We start from the raw sequence: 20,919 nt of genomic DNA on the forward strand, positions 1-20,919 counted from the left end.
TGCATGATCTTGGAAAAGTGGTTGATCTTTCTGCGTTCTGTTCTCTCATCTGTTAAGTGAGGGTGTTAAGACTATTGCAACTCGGGATGTGACATGAGGCTGATGCAATGTCCTTCTCTACGCATATGGGAGAGTGTGTTAACCCACAGTAACACCAGATTGGGAGTGGAGCGAGGCAGTGTCTAACTGCCTTGCACTGTGCTTATTACATTATCCTATGTGGGCAGCTGCAAAGCACAGAGGCCTTCAGCTGGCACATGGTTTGGATGAGTTATTAAGGAACCATGTTTCTTTCTTTCAGACCAATGATGCCTTAGGAGCCACCTGGAATTGGCTGTACTTCATCCCCCTCATCATCATTGGATCCTTCTTTGTTCTCAACCTAGTCCTGGGAGTGCTTTCCGGGTAAGCCACATATTCCTTTTAACCTCTTTCTAACCATAAACCACCGCTCCTGACTCAGGGCAGGTTCATTTTTTGAAGCTTCATTTAGAAGACATTTACTGAGCAGCCCCTGTGTGCCGAGTGGTGATCCTGATGTTGGGAATGCAGTAGTGAGTTATCTTTCTAGTCATCTTTATTATTCTTAGGAAGTAAGAAAATCCTTAGATCAGGTACAATATTGAAGACAGTACCTACTGAGAGTTCATTTATCCATCCATCCTTTCATTTAGTCGCTCAGCAGTCTGTGTCAAACTCTTGCTGGTTGTTAGGGATATAAAGTTGAATAAGATACAGGCTCTACCCTCAAAAGATTCTTTATCGTGTATTGGACATCAGACCATATTTGAGGCTTGGATTAGAGCACATCAATCATCCAGTACTCGGTGTCCAATGCCATGGGAAGCATTGTGAGAAGCATGTGAAGTATTAGGCCTGGTTCCTACTTTTAAGAACCTTGTGTTTTGGGGAGAGGGCAACACAATTACATAAAACTGTTAGGGAATGGGAGTTCTTTTACTGACTAGTATACCAGGCAGGTCATTTGTTTGGGGGAAGGGACAAATCTATATCGTCTGACGTAATCAGAGATGGTTTTGTGAAGTGTCAGGATTTCATTTGGAATATAAAATGTGTTACCAAGCAAGGGCTTGCTGCCTGATGTGCATGGAAGCTCAATGCTATGACCTCAGCTTTTGAATAAAAGTAAAAGCTGTTATTACGAGGTCGACTGGGAACGAAACAGGAGAGAAGGCTCAAATCCGTCTCCCCAGTTGGAGGTTTGGAGCAAGATTTAAGGGGTTTCAGCACCAGATATTCCTGGACAGCTGACCCTTCTCTTCTGTAAGTGTACTGGTTGGTCTGGTTTTGTCAGGTCCTGGTCCTTTGATTGCTTGGTGGGGAACCGTGAAGGGCTTATAAGTGTTTCTCGAAGTGGTGTAGCCAAGGTTTAAACTTTGGTTCTGGATCTTACTAGAAACAAGACAGGACCAGTTTGGGCTGATTCTGTGCTTACATAATGCAATAAGATAAAGAGAAAATATGGGCATAAAAGTTCTAGGAATGGGAACACCATATCATAACCTAAAATGAAGAAAGGGGACTTGTCATGGAAAGTGAAGAAATAATAATGTAACCAAACTTAATCACAGTGGAAATCTCACTTAGGGAAATGAAAGGTATAAAATAGGAAGGATAACACCACAATAGATTTTAGCGGTCTTACACTTTTCTAAAAAAATTGAACTTCCTTGTCCGAGTGGCATAAGTTTGTCAAATGAAAAATAATTTAAGGTGATGGGTCTGTTTAAACATGGCAGATTGAACCACTTGATCATCTCTTGTAACCACTAACACAGGAAGTAAAATTTAAGACAGACACGGTGACAAAAAGAACAGGAAAAAATGACAACAGATGAGAGATGTCAACCATTTTTGAAGATAGAGAGTAAAGGGCAACTGATCCAGTGGTGGGAAAGCTGAGGTTTAAATTTCTTGCCTGAGGAATGCCAATTAATGATTGCTTTGTAACTCTACAGGGCACTGGAGAGGCCTGGGAATTAGAGGCACTAGGGATGTCTGAGAGCTGGAGTCTGGGTGGTGCTAAAAATGAGAGGTCTGGTCAAAGGTCCTTGTAAGGAACACTTGGCAGTCCTCTCCCCAGCATCCTAGGTCTCTCCCCTCACACAATGCTGACAGTGGTTTGCCACACCCAGCCTTCGCCCTAGACAAAGAAGTCTTACTCCCCGTAGAGACTGAACGGGAGAAGCTGGGAATGGTCCCATCTGAGAGGGGAGATGATGTGTTGTGGTGAGAGCAGGAGGGTTTAAATGAAAGTCCACAAGTTGAGTTTCAGTCCTCCAGCCTCCCTGACTATGTGATCTTCAGAACTGGATCCATCTGGCAGGAGCTCAGAGCATTGGTGGGGAATTCATTTTCTTTGTGGGAAACTGTTAAGCTTGAAGAAAGACCTACGTATACAGATAATTGAGGGTGACCAGAGAAATGTTTTCTACCTATCACCTCAGCGAGGCCCACGATATGGCTGCCGAAACAGATGACCACAAACTTGGTGGCTTAAACTATGAGAGAAATTAATTCCTTAACGTTCTGGAGGCTAGAGATCCAGACTCAAGCAGGGTCATATTTCCCCTGAAGGCTCTAAGGGAGCATTCATTTCCTTTCTCTTCCAGCCTCTGGCGACTGCAGCATTTCTTGGCTTGTGGCTGTTTCACTGGTCTCTGTATCTGTGGTCAAAGGCTTATCTCCATATCCATCTGCCATCTTCCTTCCACACAAACTGCCCTTAGAATATATTTAATGTCTACTTTATTTGAATACATTTTTATGAACTGTCTTGTGTAGTTCTATTTGCATAAAGGACATATCACACTGTTTCCTTCTTGTTTTCACTAAACTCTATGCTTTTAAGATATCTGTGTTGCCAGGAGGGTCTGTGCCTTCTCTTCTGTCTACCTCTCTTCTATGAGGACACTTGTCATTGGATTTAAGGTTACCTGGTCAGCAGGATGATCGCCTCATCTCAAGATTCTTGCCTTAATTAGATATGCATAGGCCCCTTTTCCAAGTAAGGTAACAGTTCCAGGTTCCAGGAATTAGGATGTAGATACATCTTTTGTTTGTCTTTGGTGGGGGATAAGGGTGCTATAGTCTCCATTCTACAAGTCCCAACCATGCAGTCAGCATTCTAGCAAGCCTTTTGTGCCTTGCTTGTGAATATAAACACACAGCAAGAGATCATTGTCATTCGAAGAAAATGTCTCACACAAAGGACAAAAACAAAATAATAGATAGGAAAAAAGAAACTTGAGGGAATATGAACAATACAGGGGGTAGAAAATAACTTTTGAGAAGTATAATTGAAATCAGCTGAAATAGATGAGAATTTTATCCATAAAGTAACAGATTGCTATAAAGAGAAAACATTTAGCAGTTAAGAAGAGTTCTTGGGTATTAATGTAAAATTTACATTAATATAAAATGAATTCGTGTAAAAATGTGTAATAAAAAGGCAGTAAATATAAAGGTAAGTATAAAGGTTGGAATATAAAAGTGATGTAATCATATAAAAATTGAATGAAAATAAGAAATCAGAAGATAGGTCAGATATTCAACTAATAAGGGTTGCCTAAAATGCAAAAGAAGAAATTAACAAAGAAAAATACCAGAAACGTTCCCAGCAGCAGTAAACTCACATGACCAGATTAAAAGAGTGGTTGAGATGTGCACATGGATACTCTTTCCAGCGTTGTTTTTGGTGGAGGGGAGTTGGAGAAGCCTAAGGATCAATGACTGGGAGAGTAGGTAGGGAAATGGTTGGATGTATTTCATGACGTACTGTGCAGCCCTTAGGAGCAATAAATACCATGAACACATAGAGTATCTTAAAAACGTAGTTTGAATCATCATGGAATTTCAGAGCATCTGGGTCAAGGGGATATTCTAAAAGCTTCTGGTGATTAGATTGGGAAGCGGATGGATTTTGCCTACAAATAATTAGGATTTAGGATAGCTTTGGATGTCTAAGTGACATCCAAAAATTAGGAACTAATAGAAAGTCCCTAAAGCTTTCTGAAGGCAAAACATTTTCTAGGACAGAAGTCTATACCCCACCAAAATAGCAATTATTTTCGAGGATAATAGGAATATTTCCAGATAAATAGGAATATTTCCAGACATTCTTTCTGAAGAAGTTCTGGAGAATGCGAGTCACTAAAATGAGAAAGCAGTTGATGAGGAAGAAGGACTTGATACTCATGGAAATAGGAGCTTTAATAGAGGAAAAAGGCAAAAGGGGTCCCAAGCATGATGGTGAAGGGAAGTCTAGGGAGGCAGTCAGAGGCCGAGAGAGAAGCAGGTTCAGATTTGTGTAGGAGGACAGAGGGCTCTAAAGTGGTTTCTCTAAGAAAAAAAACCAAAAAACCACAAACAAATCTAATATATCCTCTGGTGAGTATTGTATTCCAAAGAGTTTAATGGTTTTTATCAACACTATATACTTATGAATGTGTATGTATATATAAATGTATATATTTGTATATACATGCACTGCCTGATCTAAGCAATTAGCTTCACAAACTACAAGTGTTACCACTAAAGGAACAGAAGCTTAGTTAGTCCTCGAGGCAGATCTGAAGTCAGACACATTTATATTGTCAAACTGGATTCTGAAATACTAACCCCTGTGGTGCTGTCATGGCCTTGAGAGGAGCATGGGAGAGGACTAGAGTGGGGAAGGGAAGGGAATGTCAAAGACTAAAATCTTAGGTTCCACAGTAAGGAAGTCTTTAAGCAACACCTAAAATTGAGAGAGAAATAAATAGCAGCTGTATAAGTGTAATATTTTGAAAACTGGGAAAGAAGAGCAGAAGAAACAGGTAAAGAATTCTAAGTGCTTGCCTCAGGGGAGTGAGGTTCAGAGAAGAAGGAGGGTGGGAGGGAGGCAGTGAGCTACAATTTTTTTTCATTATAACTCTTTTTAAAATGTCTGAATTTAAAACTTAACATATATGACTTTGAGAAAATAGAAATCAAATTTAGAAGTCAAACTCTAATTCCGGACAAGAGGCCCTGAGCCTGCTCCCTCCTCTGTGGAATGGGATAGCAATTCTCTCTTACAAAGAGGCCACCCCCGCCAGGGTCTCATTGGAACAGCCATTCACTCTTACGCCCTCGGATAATACTGACCTGCTTTCCTCCACCTCTTAGGGCTGGTGCCTATCAGCCGGGCAGCAGCCTGTCATTTTGGTTTGAGCCAGTCTTTGGGCGGTCAGCTCTCTGAGGAGGAGTGGTCTCCTCGGGTTGGGAGCGGAAACAGAGCTGGTGACATTTGCCTCCTTAGCACTTCTGGGGAAGCGGGAAGCCTGGGAAGTGACAGCAGCAGCTGGCAGCAGCTGGTGCGCGTAAATGCTGACATTTACAGGAACGTTAACAATAGGCGCCTTACAGGCCGGGCCTGAAATATTTCCGTCCAGGTTTCTTCTCCACGTTCTGATGCTCGACACGTATGCGGAGGGTTTTCACTGGTGTCCGCGGAGGGTTCTGTCAGGGCGGGAGGGGCACGGGCTCTCCGCTTGGTCTGGTTTCATATCCCCTGGGGGATGTGGCTTTCTCTTTGGGCGTGATTGGGAGTTGCACTGGAAAGCCAGGGACAGGCTCTGAAGGCTTTATCTCCAGAGGACATGTTCCCAGGATGCTGCGGGCCGTTTGAATGTTACTGCCAAGGCTTTCCTAAAGGAGGGACGGCGATGTAGGGAGGTGCCCTGTATTAGGCAGGTGACGAGAAGAGTCCAGTGAGGGGAGACATTGGCGGCCATGGCCCAGGGGCACCAGTCTCAGGGCTGGAGGTAAAGGAAGGCTGTGAGGTGTGCTCACGGGCTTCAGTGTATTTAAGGAGGAAGTGTGGCTGGGGCATTGCAGCATTTTTGTGTGTCTCAAAGGACATGCGATTTGACGGAAACCATTAGCTTAGGATTGAGGGGAAGCAGAGCTTCCTGTCTCCATGAAAACAAACCAGCGCTGCACAGGCACGTCCTGAAGAGGGTCAGGTGCTATGGGCAGGAGGCTCACACAGACAGAAAAGGCCCTGAGCTGTCCCCCACCTCGCCCCGCTGTCCCCAGGGCTCCTGGAGAGAAGGAGGTAGAAGACCTGGGTGCATTAGCACTGTGTCCAGACCGGGGTGGGGACAGCCAGGCCAGGGACTGCTTACAGATGCACCCAGGAGCAATGGGAGAAGCACACGAGGGTGACGCAGAAGGGACGAAGTAGAGGGCCCTTCATATGGCTAAGCTAACGACTTTGAACCTGATCCCAAAAGCTTGTGTGTGTGTGAGGGGGCGGGGGGAGGTCCTCAAGTGTAAGCTCGGAAAATGACCAGTTTGCACTGGAAGAAGATCACCCTGGAGAAGGTGTACAGAGAGGCAAGGCTGGAGGCGGGGAAACCCTTGGGGAGCAGCAGCTGAGGCGAGGAGCAGAGAAGCAGGGAGGCCTGGAGGAGACAGCGGAGTGGGGGTGGAGAGGATGGGCTGCATCCGCGCGGTGTTGGTGGGAAGGGGTCTGCGTGACTTGGTGACTGTTGAGTGTGTCTGAGAGTGTAGTGGGGATGGAACAAAGATAGAAGGCTCTTGGACTCCTGCCAGATCTCTGAATCGAGCTACTAGGTAGCTAGGGAAGAACACAGGACAAAGGTGTTTGTTTTTTTTTGTGTGTGTGTGTGTGTGTGTTTGTTTTTAAATATATATTTTATTGAATTTTTACAGAGAGGAAGAGAGAGGGATAGAGGGTTAGAAACATCGATGAAAGAGAGTCATTGATCAGCTGCCTCTTGCACACCCCGCACCGGGGATGTGCCCGCAACCAAGGTACATGCCCTTGACCAGAATCGAACCTGGGACCTTTGAGTCCGCAGGCCGATGGTCTATCCACTGAGCCAAACCAGTTTCGGCAGGACAAAGGTTTTGAGCAAGAGCATTTAGGTTTTGGATGGAATTTGAAAAAGCATAACACACTTCTCCCATTTGGCTAGTTCCCAGGTGTAGGGTAGGGTTCGTTTTAGGTTAAATTTTTAAATGTGTAATTTGCCTGAGACTCTGTCGTCTGCCAAACACTGCCAAACCCCTGACACACTGAGCTCCTTTAATCCTCACAATGACCCTAAGGAGTATTAGTATCTTGTTTTCATAAGTAGGATCTCCCTGACAAGGAGGTTTGGTCATTTGCCCAAGCTCACAGAGCTATGAAGCAGCAGGTTTGGAATGGGGACTGAGGTCTGCCAGGCCAGATATCCATGCTCTTGAGCACAGCTCCCAGATAGTTTTAGTGCCTTTTTTTTAGAAGGAGACTACCTGGCATCTAGGACAGCAGATCTGGATGGAGATGAAGGGACCTTTGGAGGTGGCCAAGACACGTAGAGCCTGCAGACAGATTCCATTTTTTTAAAATATATATCTTATTGATTTTGTACAGAGAGGAAGGGAGAGAGAGAGTCAGAAACATCGATGAGAGAGAGTCATCGATCAGCTGCCTCTTGCACACCCCCTACTGGGGATATGCCCGCAACCAAGATACATGCCCTTGACCGGAATCGAACCCGGGACCCTTCAGTCCCCAAGCCGACGCTCTATCCATTGAGCCAAACCGGCCTCGGCCAGATTCCATATTAAACACATGTGGCGACCAGCGTGTCTAGTTCCTGCCCTTTCTTGGATGAGCTCTGTGACCACATAGAAAGCTCTGAGAGTTGGTTGTGAATTTTAAATGGAGCATGCAGAGGATTAGGAAAGGTGGTAACATGTGATTGATTTGTAATAATACTATTACAGATCTTTCGTCGGTGGACAGGGAATGAGGATATCAGGCACTGATAGCTAAAAGGCAAAGGGGAAACAGGTGAATACTTTAGGTGGTAAAATAGGATGTGATAAGTGACTGGCTATAATGGGTGAGGGAGGACCGTTCTAGCATAGATCCCAGATTCAGTCGTGAATGTCTTGGAGATCTTTGGTTCCATTTACAGGGATGAGTAATAGACGGAAGGAATATAGACAGCTCTTGTTCTGGGAGGGAGACGTGTTCCATTTCAGACAGAGTCTGAGGTTCAGGGGGGCCAAACAAGAGATGGGATCAGCCAACAACTTGTGTTTTAAGAACAGAGGGAGGAAAGAAGGGACACTGTCAGTACTTGATAGAGAAAATGACAAAAATAGGTAAGGTTTATCCAAGGAGGGTATGGGGAAAAGAGAAAACAGCCAGGGATAGAGTATTCTAGAAACATGGACCACTAAAGAGTTAGCATATCTGGGCTGGTCTAAAGGATATCGGGGAAGCATCACGTCTCCAGGACAAAGAAGTACAGGGTTTCAAAAGGGAATGAGTGAACCCCAAACGCTGAGTGAGTCATGGAGATCCAATACAAAGATGACTAAACAATGGCTGTTGGAGTTGACAATGTGTAAGGACATGGATGGATTTCTTTCTTTCTTTCTTTTTTTTTTTTTTTTTTTTTTAATTTCTTTATTTTGAAATAACAATAGAGTTGCAGGAAGTTGCCAGAGAAAAAAGTTTAGGGGATCTCATATACCCTTCACCTGGCTTCCTCAATGATCACATCCTGCATAGCTACAATGCCATACTACAACTAAAAAAGGGACATTGGTACACCCCAGGGCTTATTCAGATTTCACCAATGTAGCATACGTGTGTGTGTGTGTGTGTGTGTGTGTGTGTGTGTGTGGTTTCATGCAATTTTATTGTAGAATTATGTAACTACTACCACAATAAAGATACAGAACTGGTTTATCACAGGACTCCCTTGTGCTACCTCTTTATAAGCCACACCCACTTTTCTCCACCTGCACCCCACAATCCCAGGTAACCACTCCTCTGTTCTACATCTCTCTAATCTTGTTCTTTTAAGAATCTTATGTAGCCCTGGCTGGTTGTTGCTTAGTGATTAGAGAATCAGGTGGCACATTAAAGGGTCATGGGGTCAATTCCCAGTCAAGGGCATGTGGCTGAATTGCAGGTTTGATCCCCAGCCCCAGTCGGGACACATGCAGGAGGCAATCAATCAATGTGTCGCTCTCACATCAATGTTTCTCTCCCTCTTATTATCTCTCTCTTTCTCTCTGCTCCTCCCTCCCTTCTACTATCTCTAAAAAGAAAAAATATCCTTGGGTGAGGATTAATACCCCTCCTCAAAAAAAAGAATCATTTATAAATGGAATTATATGGTATGTAATCTTTTGGAATGGACTTTTTTCACTCAGCATAATTCCCTTGAAATCCATCCAAGTCATTCATGTTTACTTCTGATTCCGTTTTATTTCTGAGTACTATTCTATAGTGTGGAGGTACCACAGTTGGTTTCACCAGGCACCTTGGAGGACATTCGGGTTGTTTTCATTTTTGAACTATTATAGATAAAACTGCTCTCAATGGCTCTGTACAGGTTTTTGTGTGAATGTCAGTTGTTTGTATTTTTCCCCTCTGAGCTAAATGCCAAGAGTGCAGTTGCCGGATCATATGGTATGTGTGTTTAGGCCTATGAGACACTGCTGTCTATTTTCCAGAGCACCTGTATTATTTTACATATTGCCAGCAATACATGATAGTTTTCCATATCCTAGCCTAAAACATTAAATAATAATGTGTAATGAACATTTCTAAGTATCATAACTTTATGTTGAAATTTTAAGACAATGTAAGTAATGTAGACTGGTGGTTACTCAATGAATCACATTTTTAAAAATATTATAGACCAGTAAATTCTCAGAAAAAGCAAAGTAACAAAGAAAAACCACATTTGGTGGGTAGAAATGATGAATATAAATTAACTTTTTAAAAGTTAGACTTTAAAATGAACAGAATAATCACAAACACAACTTCAACTGCTACCTTCTCTCATCATCCTTTTATTAAAGAATCTTAATCATCCTTGCCTTATATGACCTCTCAAAGCTCAGCCCTGCCTACCTTTCCAGCCTCAACCCCGCTTAGCCTCTCCTTTAGCCCACCACACACTCCATTCCTGGATTTCCCAGGTACACACATCTCCTTTCTTTAGTTCCTATTGCCTAGAAATAACCCCATTAACCTCTTCACACCTGCCTATTTGACAGAGGAACTCTGGCTCATCTTTCAAGGTCAAATCCTCCTTATGTTTCCTCATCTGCATTCTCCTCGCACTGTATAGAATCTTCCGATACAGCACTTGTCTCATGTTACAGCTGTCTGTGGAGCTCATTGCCCCTTTCATAGATTACGAAGGCAGGTACGATGGTGAGTTCACCTTCCCTTTCCCAGGGCGTAGCAAGCATAATTCACAGCCCCGCGGTGGCTCCTGTTATCATTAGATAACCTAATGAACAAATCAAAAGCCACCTTTCAATAGGTGGAATGTCTTTATTCTTCAGAGATTTTCCTGGGATTCTGAGCATTGTGGAATTAAAATGGGTATAATTCCCCCAAAGCCCACGTTTAATATTGGCCGAAGAGCTGGGCACAGGTTACTGTGGTAGAAGTTCATTCTTTTGCTGGTGTCAAGGGTCGAATCTAGGAACTATACTCAAACCTTCTCTATTACAGAGAGAAAGAGGGAGCATTGTCATCAGTGGAACAGACGTGATCCACTGCAATCAATCATTGCTGTTTGAGGGGCCTTTTCTTGGCTTTTTTTGTTTGTTTGTTTTTGTTTTTTGTTTTGCTATTGTAATGTATCTCGTATGTTTATTTCACTTTGGTGCTTATACCACAGTCCTAGGCTTTTCAAGATGAGAATTTATTTTGCTTGAACCTGTGTTTCTCTTTGAGGTCTTATGGAATCTCAACGCAGTTGATTCCACCACATGGAAATTCATAGTAGGTAGAGCCTCGCTTCATTCCGAGCTTATAGCCCGTAGCCCCTATAATTAGACATGTTTTCTGTGCACTTGCAGACACGTGCACTCTGAGGTGGCTGAAATAATACCTTCCAATTTCCCCGGTTGATAATCACAGTCTTTACAGCGTGGTTGTACGCTGGGTGCTCGGCACCTCTGGCTATTCAGCTCCGAGGCTGTTAGAGGTGCTGTGGAATGAAAAATTCTTTATTTCCCCCTTGATGTCAAGTGCATCACTACATTCTCAACACTTAATTATCACCACATCCCAAAATATTCCTCATTTAGCGAAAATATTGAAATTACTCTTTCCTATCAAAGAAGCAAACTCTGATAGGCAGGAAGAGTGCTGGGAAACCATGCTCCACAGAGAACCCAGGAGATACACAGATACTGAGAGCTTTTGGGGGAACAGGAGGGACCCCACAACCTGCTAGAAGGGCCCCGTTACTCTTAGCCATATTAAACGGAACTTGATCACTAATCTATTAGCCAGATAAGTTTATAAGCTGAAGTTGACGAAACCAGAGGAGGCCCCCTAGCCTTCATTAGAGTTAACTGCAATGTCAATAAAATGGGGTGTGATCCTTACCCACTCGCCGCCCCCTTCACGATATTTGGAGAAGTTTCTCCACCATCACCTGGTCCCACCTTGTCACACCACTCTTTCCTAGACCAAGATACCCAATGATCAAATACTATATGAGAGAGGGAGGATCTTACTACCAGACATCCATTCCTCAGCCAGCAGCTATCTGGGACCAAGAATTGAAGGGAGAAGACAAGATAATTTTTGTTTTTAAGCAGAGGAAGTTAAGTGGAAGAAATACTTGTGATCATTTATTAAAATATTTTGTTAGCCGATGGTTACTAAGCACCTGTATATTGGCCACTCTGAGTTTGAAAGTGAACCGAGAGGATGTGCCCTCCCCCTCTCCCTTTCAGTTCTAAGGAGTTTCATATGCTAATGGCTCAGACAGAAAGCACACGATTAAGCAAGCAAATAACACAATATTAATGGTTAATGCCAGGAAGAAAATGAACAGGTTTTGAATAGTAGTGCTGATTTTTGCCTTAGAATAAAAGACTAGAGAGAGTAGCCACCAGACCCTGACAGTCTGCATGGGTCTGACCTCTGGGTCAAGTGCGTGGATGTCCTTTTCTCAGCTGACACAACTGTCTCCCACAGGAGAAACGCCGTGTGTGTTTCCATAGTGGAAAGTGTCCCTTTGCAACCAATGGGGCTGCTACAGGTACCTGAGCAACGGCGTCTCGAGTGGGTTGATTAACCCGCGTGGGACACCTCCTGTTCCTCACTTGGTGGCCTTAGGAAGGCGCCTCTGACTAGCAGTGAGAGGCTCACCGGTGCATTAAGCAACTCGCTATTCTCTCCAGAGAAGATGAGCTGGACTCCAGGACTTTGCTTCCATTGGCATCGCCACCCTCTACATTCCCTCTGCCTTCACTTACCAACAGGAAGAAAGCACTCTAAAATGGTCAGAGAAACCTCCGGGCCAAGTGTGTCCCAGATTGCCTGCCCCCAAGAGGAAGTGTGGTGCTCATTCAGGTGCTCGGTCCTGGCCCCTTTTCTCAGCACGAACCTCAGAAGCAATAGCAGGTCACTGCCTCTGGACTGGCTCTGCTGGCCATTTTTACAGGCCAGGTAACCATAACGCAGCCCTCTTTCTAGGGCTTTCTGTCCACCTCACCAGGATTTTCTCCAGGCAAAATTTGAAAAGTCGGAGGCATTTTGTATTTGAGCCCACACACCGCTGCCCTCCCCAAGTTGTAGGTCATCCCTTCCTTTTCTCCAACCTTCTGCCGGAAAGGGGTTAGGCGTAGGGGTGTCGAACTCAATCAGAGAAGGGGCCAAAATCTAAAATCCAGCCTAAATCGCGGGCCGAATGGTTTACTGAACAGTCATAAACTGACAATGTCATAAACTGACAGCGGAGTGCAGTGATGACAGTGCGGTGCGGGCCACATTGCAAGGCCTGGCGGGCTGGATTTGGCCCGCGGGCCTTGTGTTTGACACATGTGGTAGGGGGACGATGGGATGGGGACTAACTAGTTCACATCTAGGGCTTTGATCTGGGTTACCCTGAAAGAGAGCCCTCAGGAAAGGATTGGCTGTGGGTAGTTTATTTGGAGAATGACCCCTAGCTGTGAAAGGGGGAGAGAGAGTGGGGAAACTGAGAGAAGGATAAAAAGCTGGAGAGTAGTATTATTGATGGATGGGTTGCTGTGGACTGCTGAGGCTCAATCCACAGGGAGCCCTCTCAGGAACCATATAGAACGTGCCCCAGCCGAAGCCGGTTTGGCTCAGTGGTAGAGCGTCAGTCTGCAGACTGAAAGGTCCCAGGTTCGATTCCGGTCAAGGGCATGTACATGGGTTGCGGGCACATCCCCGATAGGGGGTGTGCAGGAGGCAGCTGGTCGATGTTTCTCATCGACGTTTCTAGCTCTCTATCTCTCTCCCTTCCTCTCTGTAAAAAATCAATAAAATATATATTTTAAAAAAAAGAAGAAAAAAAAAAAAAGAACGTGCCCCAGCATTGTTCCACTGAAGACTAAGGATTCGGGGTCTGTACCAACATGCGATCTCCACTAAGTCCAGTTCCTCTTTGAGTGATGACCCTTTGGGGCTGCCCTGCTTGTGGACTGAGCAAGCGCCTGAGGGAGTGGAGGAGTCCCCGAGGCAGAGGAACAGAATGATGTGGGCACTTGAGGGAGCTTCCACACCTGGCAGAGTGTCCAGGGCCTGTTTCCTGCACCATCAGGTCAACTCGGAGGTGAGTGGGAGCATGTTGGTTGAGCACCTACTATGTGCCAGGAGCAGTTTTTCTGAAGTTAGTGTCCAGGTAAGTTAAAAGACACAGGGTGAGGTCAGGTAGGGAGTGGACTGGCAGAGCAGGTGGTTCACTGCCCAGAAGGAGGGTTCCTTCTTGGGCCAGCAGATAGGTGCTCGGGCATGGGCATGCTGCTTAGAAGCCAGGGGCTGGGCAGGACACTCCACAGGGCCAACAGTGTCCTGAAAGTTTCAGTCAATACACCCTTAGTCCTCTCCGGCAGCTGGCCCCCCCTCCCTGCCCATTCAGCAATCCACACCTAGCACCACCCTACAAGCTCTAAATTCGTCCCCATTTCTCTTCTGCCTTCTCTCTGTTCCATTTCACCCATGTGCCCTTGTCCTGTCCAGCCTTCCCGCCCTTAGCTCCTCCTCCTCCCCCTGTGAAGGACAGCACCCCCTTTAGAACTGTGTAGTCCCCCATCTACACAGTGACTCCTGTTAAGGGCCAGTGTGAGCAAGGCGAGAGTCTGGGCATGTATGACGTAAGCAGTTGGGGATCTCTTAGTGTTTCCCATCGATGAAGGATATCATAAGCAAGCAGAGTCCCAATTAAAATTCTCATCCATCATGTTTGATGTCACAAGAGCCTAATCTCAAACTCAATAGGTCCATAAATTAAATATATCGCATCTCAGTAGCCCGAGGATCATTGTATCTTGGAGCCTCTGGATACCGTCTCCATCATCTGGGTCAGGCCGTATCTGTCAGTTTCACACCCCCCTCCACCCTCATCATCTTCCCTATCCCCAGTGGGAAGAGCAATAGAGGCACGAGGCTGTCCCCAAGAGAGAGGGGGACTGCTCTATCTCTTGGGTCACCTGGACCCCAGAGCAGGGGTGCCAGGGTGCCAACCCCGTTAGAGCTGTGTGGACCCAACAACCTGCAGATCCCCGCTCAGCATGCTGGAGCCCAAGGCTCTGCCCCATGGGTGAGCAACGCCCCTGGGAGCCAGGGCCGGCCTTTCTGCGATGGCTGACATTCAGTGTGGAAATCCAAACTCTCTCTCTCCCATTTTGGTCTCTTCTTCCTCTCTATCTCCTTCCGTGATCCCCCCTCCCCCCCCCCCCCCCATCACAAAGGTTAATGTTATAATTAAGTCAATTTAGCATATTTTCTTTGGGGGTTTTCTTTCGGCAACTGTGATCTGCAGAAAGCCCCTGTGAAGTGCATCTGAGGCTTTCACTCTCCCTCCACAGCCGCTGTTCTAGACGCTGTGTTCAGGGCTAACAAACGATAACTCAGACTCAGCATGCGCGGGTTTATGTAAGTAGGGAGGGATCTATCTGCTTCTCGGAGGAGGAGGAGGCACACTGAGGGCAGTTACCCAAGGCCTTCCTCCCAAGCATCACGATTCTGAGTCTAAGGATATTAATTGGAAACAGCGAGAAGAGGCGCAATTTCAAAGACCCAGTAGGGACGCGCTGTGCAGAAACGGAGCATGTGACAAAACATTAACCTGGCGGGATGTTGGTCCTATTCTCTCCCAGGCTTTATGTCTTGAGAAAAAACATACATGTGGCAGGAGATGGGAATTAGGAAAGGGGAGTTCGTGGAGGGGAGATGAGCAGGAGGAATTAAACTTTGAAAATTCCAGTTGCCATGACAACGTAATGAGCTCCAAAAGTGGCATCTCTGAACTAGTTTCGCATGGGAAGGCAGGGGAGTCCAGAAGGAAAGGAATTAAAATAATACAAATAATAAAACGGTGATGGTGAAACAAAGGACACGTGTGAGGAGGCTGTGAGCACTTCTTGCCACTCTCTGGGGACTGGACCATGGCAGCTGCTTGCTCCCGGCTGACCCCAGCAGAGACTGCGAGATATATGGTTCAGGGCCAGAAAGCTCTCAACCTCCTGGGCTCTGAACAATGCGCAGCTAAGAGATTCTGACAAAGGAAACTGCATTGTGCGTGAAGCATGAAGCATGGTGTGGGGAGAAGCCTCCGGAAGCCAGGCTCCCTTCCCCTTGTTCCTCCATCCTTTCTTCCCTGGCACCTGTCCCCCTTGCTGGTAACCAGCGTCACCCCTTTCAGTGGGTTCCATTGTTTCCCAAGTGACAGTGTGCCCAGCGTCACTCGTATCACAACAGTTTAGATCATGAAGTCCCCATTACGGGGCCCTGGTCAGAACTCCAAGGCTCGGCTCCGCGGGCACCTGTCGGGGTCAGTGTGGGTTGCAGACAGAGAAGGCAGCCTTGAGATGTAGGCATGTGAGGGCCCAGGGGATTCATCGGTCATGGTGGGTTCGTCTAAACATGTAAAAATTGGAAATGCACCCCAGGCATTTCCAAAAGGTGCTTTGATGAAGGAAGCCCTCAGTGCCCTCTGTCCTGGTTCAGAGATCGTTCATGGTTTTCCTCATTTGAATAGCTGTAAACATTGCAATACATAGACTTCTCTCATAGAATCAGCATTTATCTTACAGCATTTTGAACCGATCCATGAGTTCACACACTTGTTCGTAGAACTGGGTGAATTTGGGGACCCTGCTGCCACCTTGTGCTTGCTTGATATTGGTGCCCACTGGGCTTGCGCACCATTATAGCTCCACTGCCAAGCACAGGCGCTGGTACAGAGGCATTACTCATAGATGTCTGTTGAATGAATGAAAGACTTGACTCAGGTGGAAGTGTCAGACACTCCTTATTATGTACTAGAGACCCAGTGCACTGACTTTCTAGCCTAATCTACTGACTTTCCGGCCCCTTTCAGCTATTAATTCAGTTCAATTATTAATTGAATAACAGTTACCATATTTTAATTTTTAATATATTTTAATGTTATTTGCATAACAGTACTTTTAGAACCATGTATTAGTGAGGGGAACCTTTTTTTCCCTTTGGAGGAACTTCCTCTGGAAAACATGAGGCTTCTCTCCTCACCCTTCACCCATTCCTCCTGGCTCCTAAGTGGGATCCTTAGAACTAGGGATGCCTCTCTCAGCCTTTCTTGTGTTTAGAAGCGGTCTGACCTTCAGGCGTATGCATCCTCTCCTCCTTTTTGCTCTGAGCTTACAGGGACGGTACCCTGTAAAGGGGCCAGCCTGGGCCACATGCTTGTGCCCATGACAGGGTGGCTCAACATGAAAGGCCTTTTAGAAAAATGAAAAAATCAGAAACCATAAAGGCACCATTCGCCTGCAAGCACACCTCTTTCTGGGAGCAGTAGCAACAGGCTCTATGTAATGATCATAGTAGTATCAGCAGCTACTAAAAAAAAATGTTTACTGCATGTTAGCCGTTTCCTTATAGTATGTTGCTACATCTGTAACATGTATGCTCACTGACACACTGGACAGGCATTAGGATTTCACTATGTTGGGGGTAAATACAGACTAAAAAGGCAACATTTGATTTGAAGATTTGAGAAGGGCCCCTCACCAAAAGGGGAAGGCAGTTTAGCACGGTGGTTGTTGGAATTAGAAAGCTCCAACTTGAATCTTACCCCTTCAAATAACTAGTTGTCTGACCATGGGCCAATTTCCCAACTTCTCTCAGCTTCATTTCTTCAATCTGTAAAACGGGGTCATAATACTTCATAGAGGGTTTTTTTGGGGGTTTTTTGGGGTTTTTTTTTTTTTTTTTGCATGTGTCAGTTAAATAAGATAATGAATACAGTGAACTTGGCACTGTGCCTGGCATGTAATAGATATTCAATAATATATAGCTATTATTAAGAAACATCCTTAACTGGTCTCTTGTGAAACATAATTTTTCTGTTATCCATTATATTTTTGAATTAAGGCTTTGTAAGAACCTGGGAATGACTAAAAATATGATATATGGTGAAAGGGACACATTTCCTGTCATGCCCCTTTAACACCCCGTGCACAATTCATTTATTAGCAACCTAGAATAGCAGAGCCCTAGGTAAGAGGTAGGACAGACTCATTTTAATAGTTAGGGCATGAAGTTGTAAAAGATGAAGGAATCTGGTGGGGGGGGAGGGGAGAGTTAGCTCATTAACTAACCACATGATAGTAGGAAAGTTTCCATGATTATCTAATTAATCCTCACAACTCTGTGGGCTGTGCTGTGCTCTTCTCATGTCACAGGCAGGCAAATGTGGACTGTGGGAGATTAAGTGAACTTGCCCGAGGATCCCCAGCCAGTAAATGGAGGGACTAGGATTTGAACCCAGGTCTCGCATAATTAAAAGCTCAGGTTCTGGGTCCTATACTCTGCTGGCCCTTGGGAAATGCACAGAGCAACGGCACCTTATTGAGGAAGGGAAATTCAGGGGGCCACGTGTCCTGAGAAAGCTAGGGGAGCTCAAGGCATAATGCCAGAGAACCCAATGTAAGCTTGGGAAGGAGGTGAACAGGTTAACAGGGAAATGGGGGGAAGGAGAGGGAAGTGTACTTTTACAGAACTTTCACTATCCCTTGGGGCTGGCTTTGTCTGGGGGAGACAGACTGAGCCCTTGACCACTCTCAAGGCACAACACCCATCAGGAGTTGAGGTTCTAAGAGGGGCTGCTCAATATCCCTATCAGTGGCTGGGCAAAGAGCAGGCCAGACTGGGCACTGGCATGGGGAGCTTCCCATAGGCAGACCGCCTACTGCTTGCCTGAGCCATGTGCAAAATTGACAAATCTGTGCCCAGCAGGGGACCAAAGTCAGAGAGAGGGCTGATGCTCTCTCTAAGTAGCTAGACAGAAGACAGGTGTCAGCACACAGGTGGAGAAACCAGTGGGTAGGAGGGGGGCAGCCAGTGGGCATTGGGACATGGCCCTGGGGATACTCCCTGGGCAGAGTGGGCTTTTAAGTGGTTTCTATGTCCTTCTTGTGACGGTGGGTTGGGCATTGTTCAAGGAGCCAGATCTGGTGTGCTGTGATGCATGAACCTCCAACCATCGGGTTAGGGAGGTGGTTTGGGGTGAGTGCACAAGCCAAGGATATGACAACCAAATGGGCTTGAGGGAGTGAAAACTGTCACAGTGAGAAATGTGTAGGCTGCCTACCAGCAGGGCCACAGAGAGCCAAGAAATGGCGTGTCCCACCAGCCACACTCTCTAATCCCCATGCACCCCAGCCCCAGCCCCGCTTCTCAGGCTCCCTGCCTCCAGGAATGAAGAGCCAAAACACTAAAGCCGCCTGACAGTGGTTTCTACACTTTTCCAGACACAGGTCCACACAATAGCAGACTCCACCACAGCCTTGTACTATCCTCCACTATCCCAGGGAATCCAGGTGGCCAAATCAACAGTCTATTTAGGTCACAAAGCTCTTTAATGTCTTTGGAGAATTTGAAAACGTTAACAACTTCATTGAGATCATCCTTTTCTCATTAGGTTTCTTTTTCTTTTTCACTTCTTGTCCACTCCCCCTCAGTATTAATTAGTGTACATTAGGCTAACCAAACAACCCACAAATCTCAGTAGGTTAAAACAAATTTATTTGTTTACTCAAGCTGCAAGGTCAAATTTACTTATCATAGGTGCCGCTCAGAGACTCTGGCTGACCAATGCTTTGGTATAAGTGTTAGCTACCAATTCTGCTAGTATTTCATTGGTCAGAACCAGTCACGTGTCCTTGCCTAAAGTCAAGGGGGAAGAAGAGCATCTTCCGAGTACCTGGAAGTTGAGGGGAATTGGGTGGGAGTGAGTATCAGCAGTGTGTACCTCACTGTCTTAGTTGGTTTGTCTCTAGATCCCGGTGAAACAGTGGTTGCTCACAAGGAACCCTTCAAAGTCTTATTTATTGTCCTGCTCTTCCTAGGAAGGCCTCATTGAGCTCCTTATCCACATCCCCAAACTTTGACCTCTCTCCTGTGCCACAAAGCCATGTTTCCAACCGTGTGGTGGATCTGAATGAATTATTTGAAGCTCATCACACTGCAAAGCCAAATGAACTTCCAATTGCAAACACCTCCTCTCTACTAACACGCCCACTTAGCCATCTTGGGGGCCTTGGGAATTTCTGACTCTTCCTTTTCTGGCCTACAAATTTCTTTTTATTCTGTAAAATGTCCGTTGGCCTATCCATCCTCCTCCTCATTTTCGAAGCCCTTGATCTTGTCATGCCTGGATTCCTACTAGAGCCTACCAAACACGTCCCCTTCTCATCTTTCTCTTTGGTACAAATATAGCTATTTTCCTAAAAATAGACCTATTCATGTTGTTCCCTTATGTAAAAACATTTGAACATTTCCTACGATCCACAGAATAAAGTAAATTACATCAAGTCTTTGGGGAACGGAGTGTATTTGAACGGAGCCAGACAAGGATTGGAATCCTGGTTTACCACCTACTAGCTGTGAGTAAGTTATTTCATCTCATTGACTCAGTTTTATAAAAAAAAAAAAAAAAAAGAAGGTAATAATACCTACCTAACAGGGTTGCTTTATTTTTTGCTCATGTTACATGCCCGTCATCAAGTTGGCTGGGGGCTCTATGCCAAGTCATTATTGTACTTTTTCTAGAACCTGGGCTGATGGAGCAACCACTCTCTGACCTCATCACCTCCTACTCTCTCTCTCTGCCCGTCACCCACTGTACACCAGCCACACTTTCTCATGCTGTGGCAGGGGCAAAACAAAGCTCTGAAAGTCATGTGACCATATCCAACCTCAGAGAAGGCAGAAGCCCAAACTAATGTGAACAGCATTATGGCTACCCCATTTCCCACAGAGTTACTGCAGACTTCGCCCTTTTTTTATCCTCTCCGGAGGATAGGTTTATTGATTTTGGAGGGAGAGATGAAAGGAGGGAGGGAGGGAGAGAGAGAGAGGAAGAGAGGGAGGGAGGGAGGAAAGGAGAGAGGGAGGGAGGAAGGGAGAGAGGAAAAAAGGGAGGGAAGGAGGGAGAGAAACATTAATCAGTTGCATCCCCTATGCTTAGGCTGTGGGTTTGATTAAGGATCAAACCCACAGCCTAAGTATGTGCCCTGACTGGGAATCGAACCTGCAACCTTTTTGGTGTATGGGACAATGCTCCAACTAATTGAGTCACCCAGCCAGGGCTCAGACCATGCCCTTTGGATGAATGGCTTCCATAATCAAGTTCTGATGCAGGACTCCATGTGATCATTAGGTAGTGAACCTCTCGGTTTTTTGTTTTTGTTTTTAAGCCATCTTCAAGAAAGGATGGGACACAGAATAGTGTTAAGCATGTCAAGAGTTTCAATATAATTGACTCTCAGAAACCATCTTTTAGTTGATCACAGATGAGGAAACTGAAGCACACAGGATGGCAATTCCCCGCCCCCCCCCCCCCCATAGTGTTCCCTGGC

General features: G+C 45.6%; 1 protein-coding gene across 1 annotated transcript in view; it reads left to right on the forward strand.

Annotated features, from left to right (window-relative positions):
- CACNA1E (calcium voltage-gated channel subunit alpha1 E) overlaps positions 1 to 20,919 on the forward strand; it is a 370,106-nt gene that overhangs the window by 246,827 nt on the left and 102,360 nt on the right. The window contains exon 10 of the mRNA XM_084866127.1: positions 302 to 405. Within this exon, the coding sequence (XP_084722253.1) occupies positions 302 to 405 (104 nt within the window). The remainder of the gene's footprint in view (positions 1 to 301; positions 406 to 20,919) is intronic.

This window comes from Pipistrellus hanaki (genome assembly GCF_964339955.1).
Source record: "Pipistrellus hanaki genome assembly, chromosome: 18".
In the NCBI taxonomy this organism is placed as follows: Eukaryota; Metazoa; Chordata; class Mammalia; order Chiroptera; family Vespertilionidae; genus Pipistrellus; species Pipistrellus hanaki.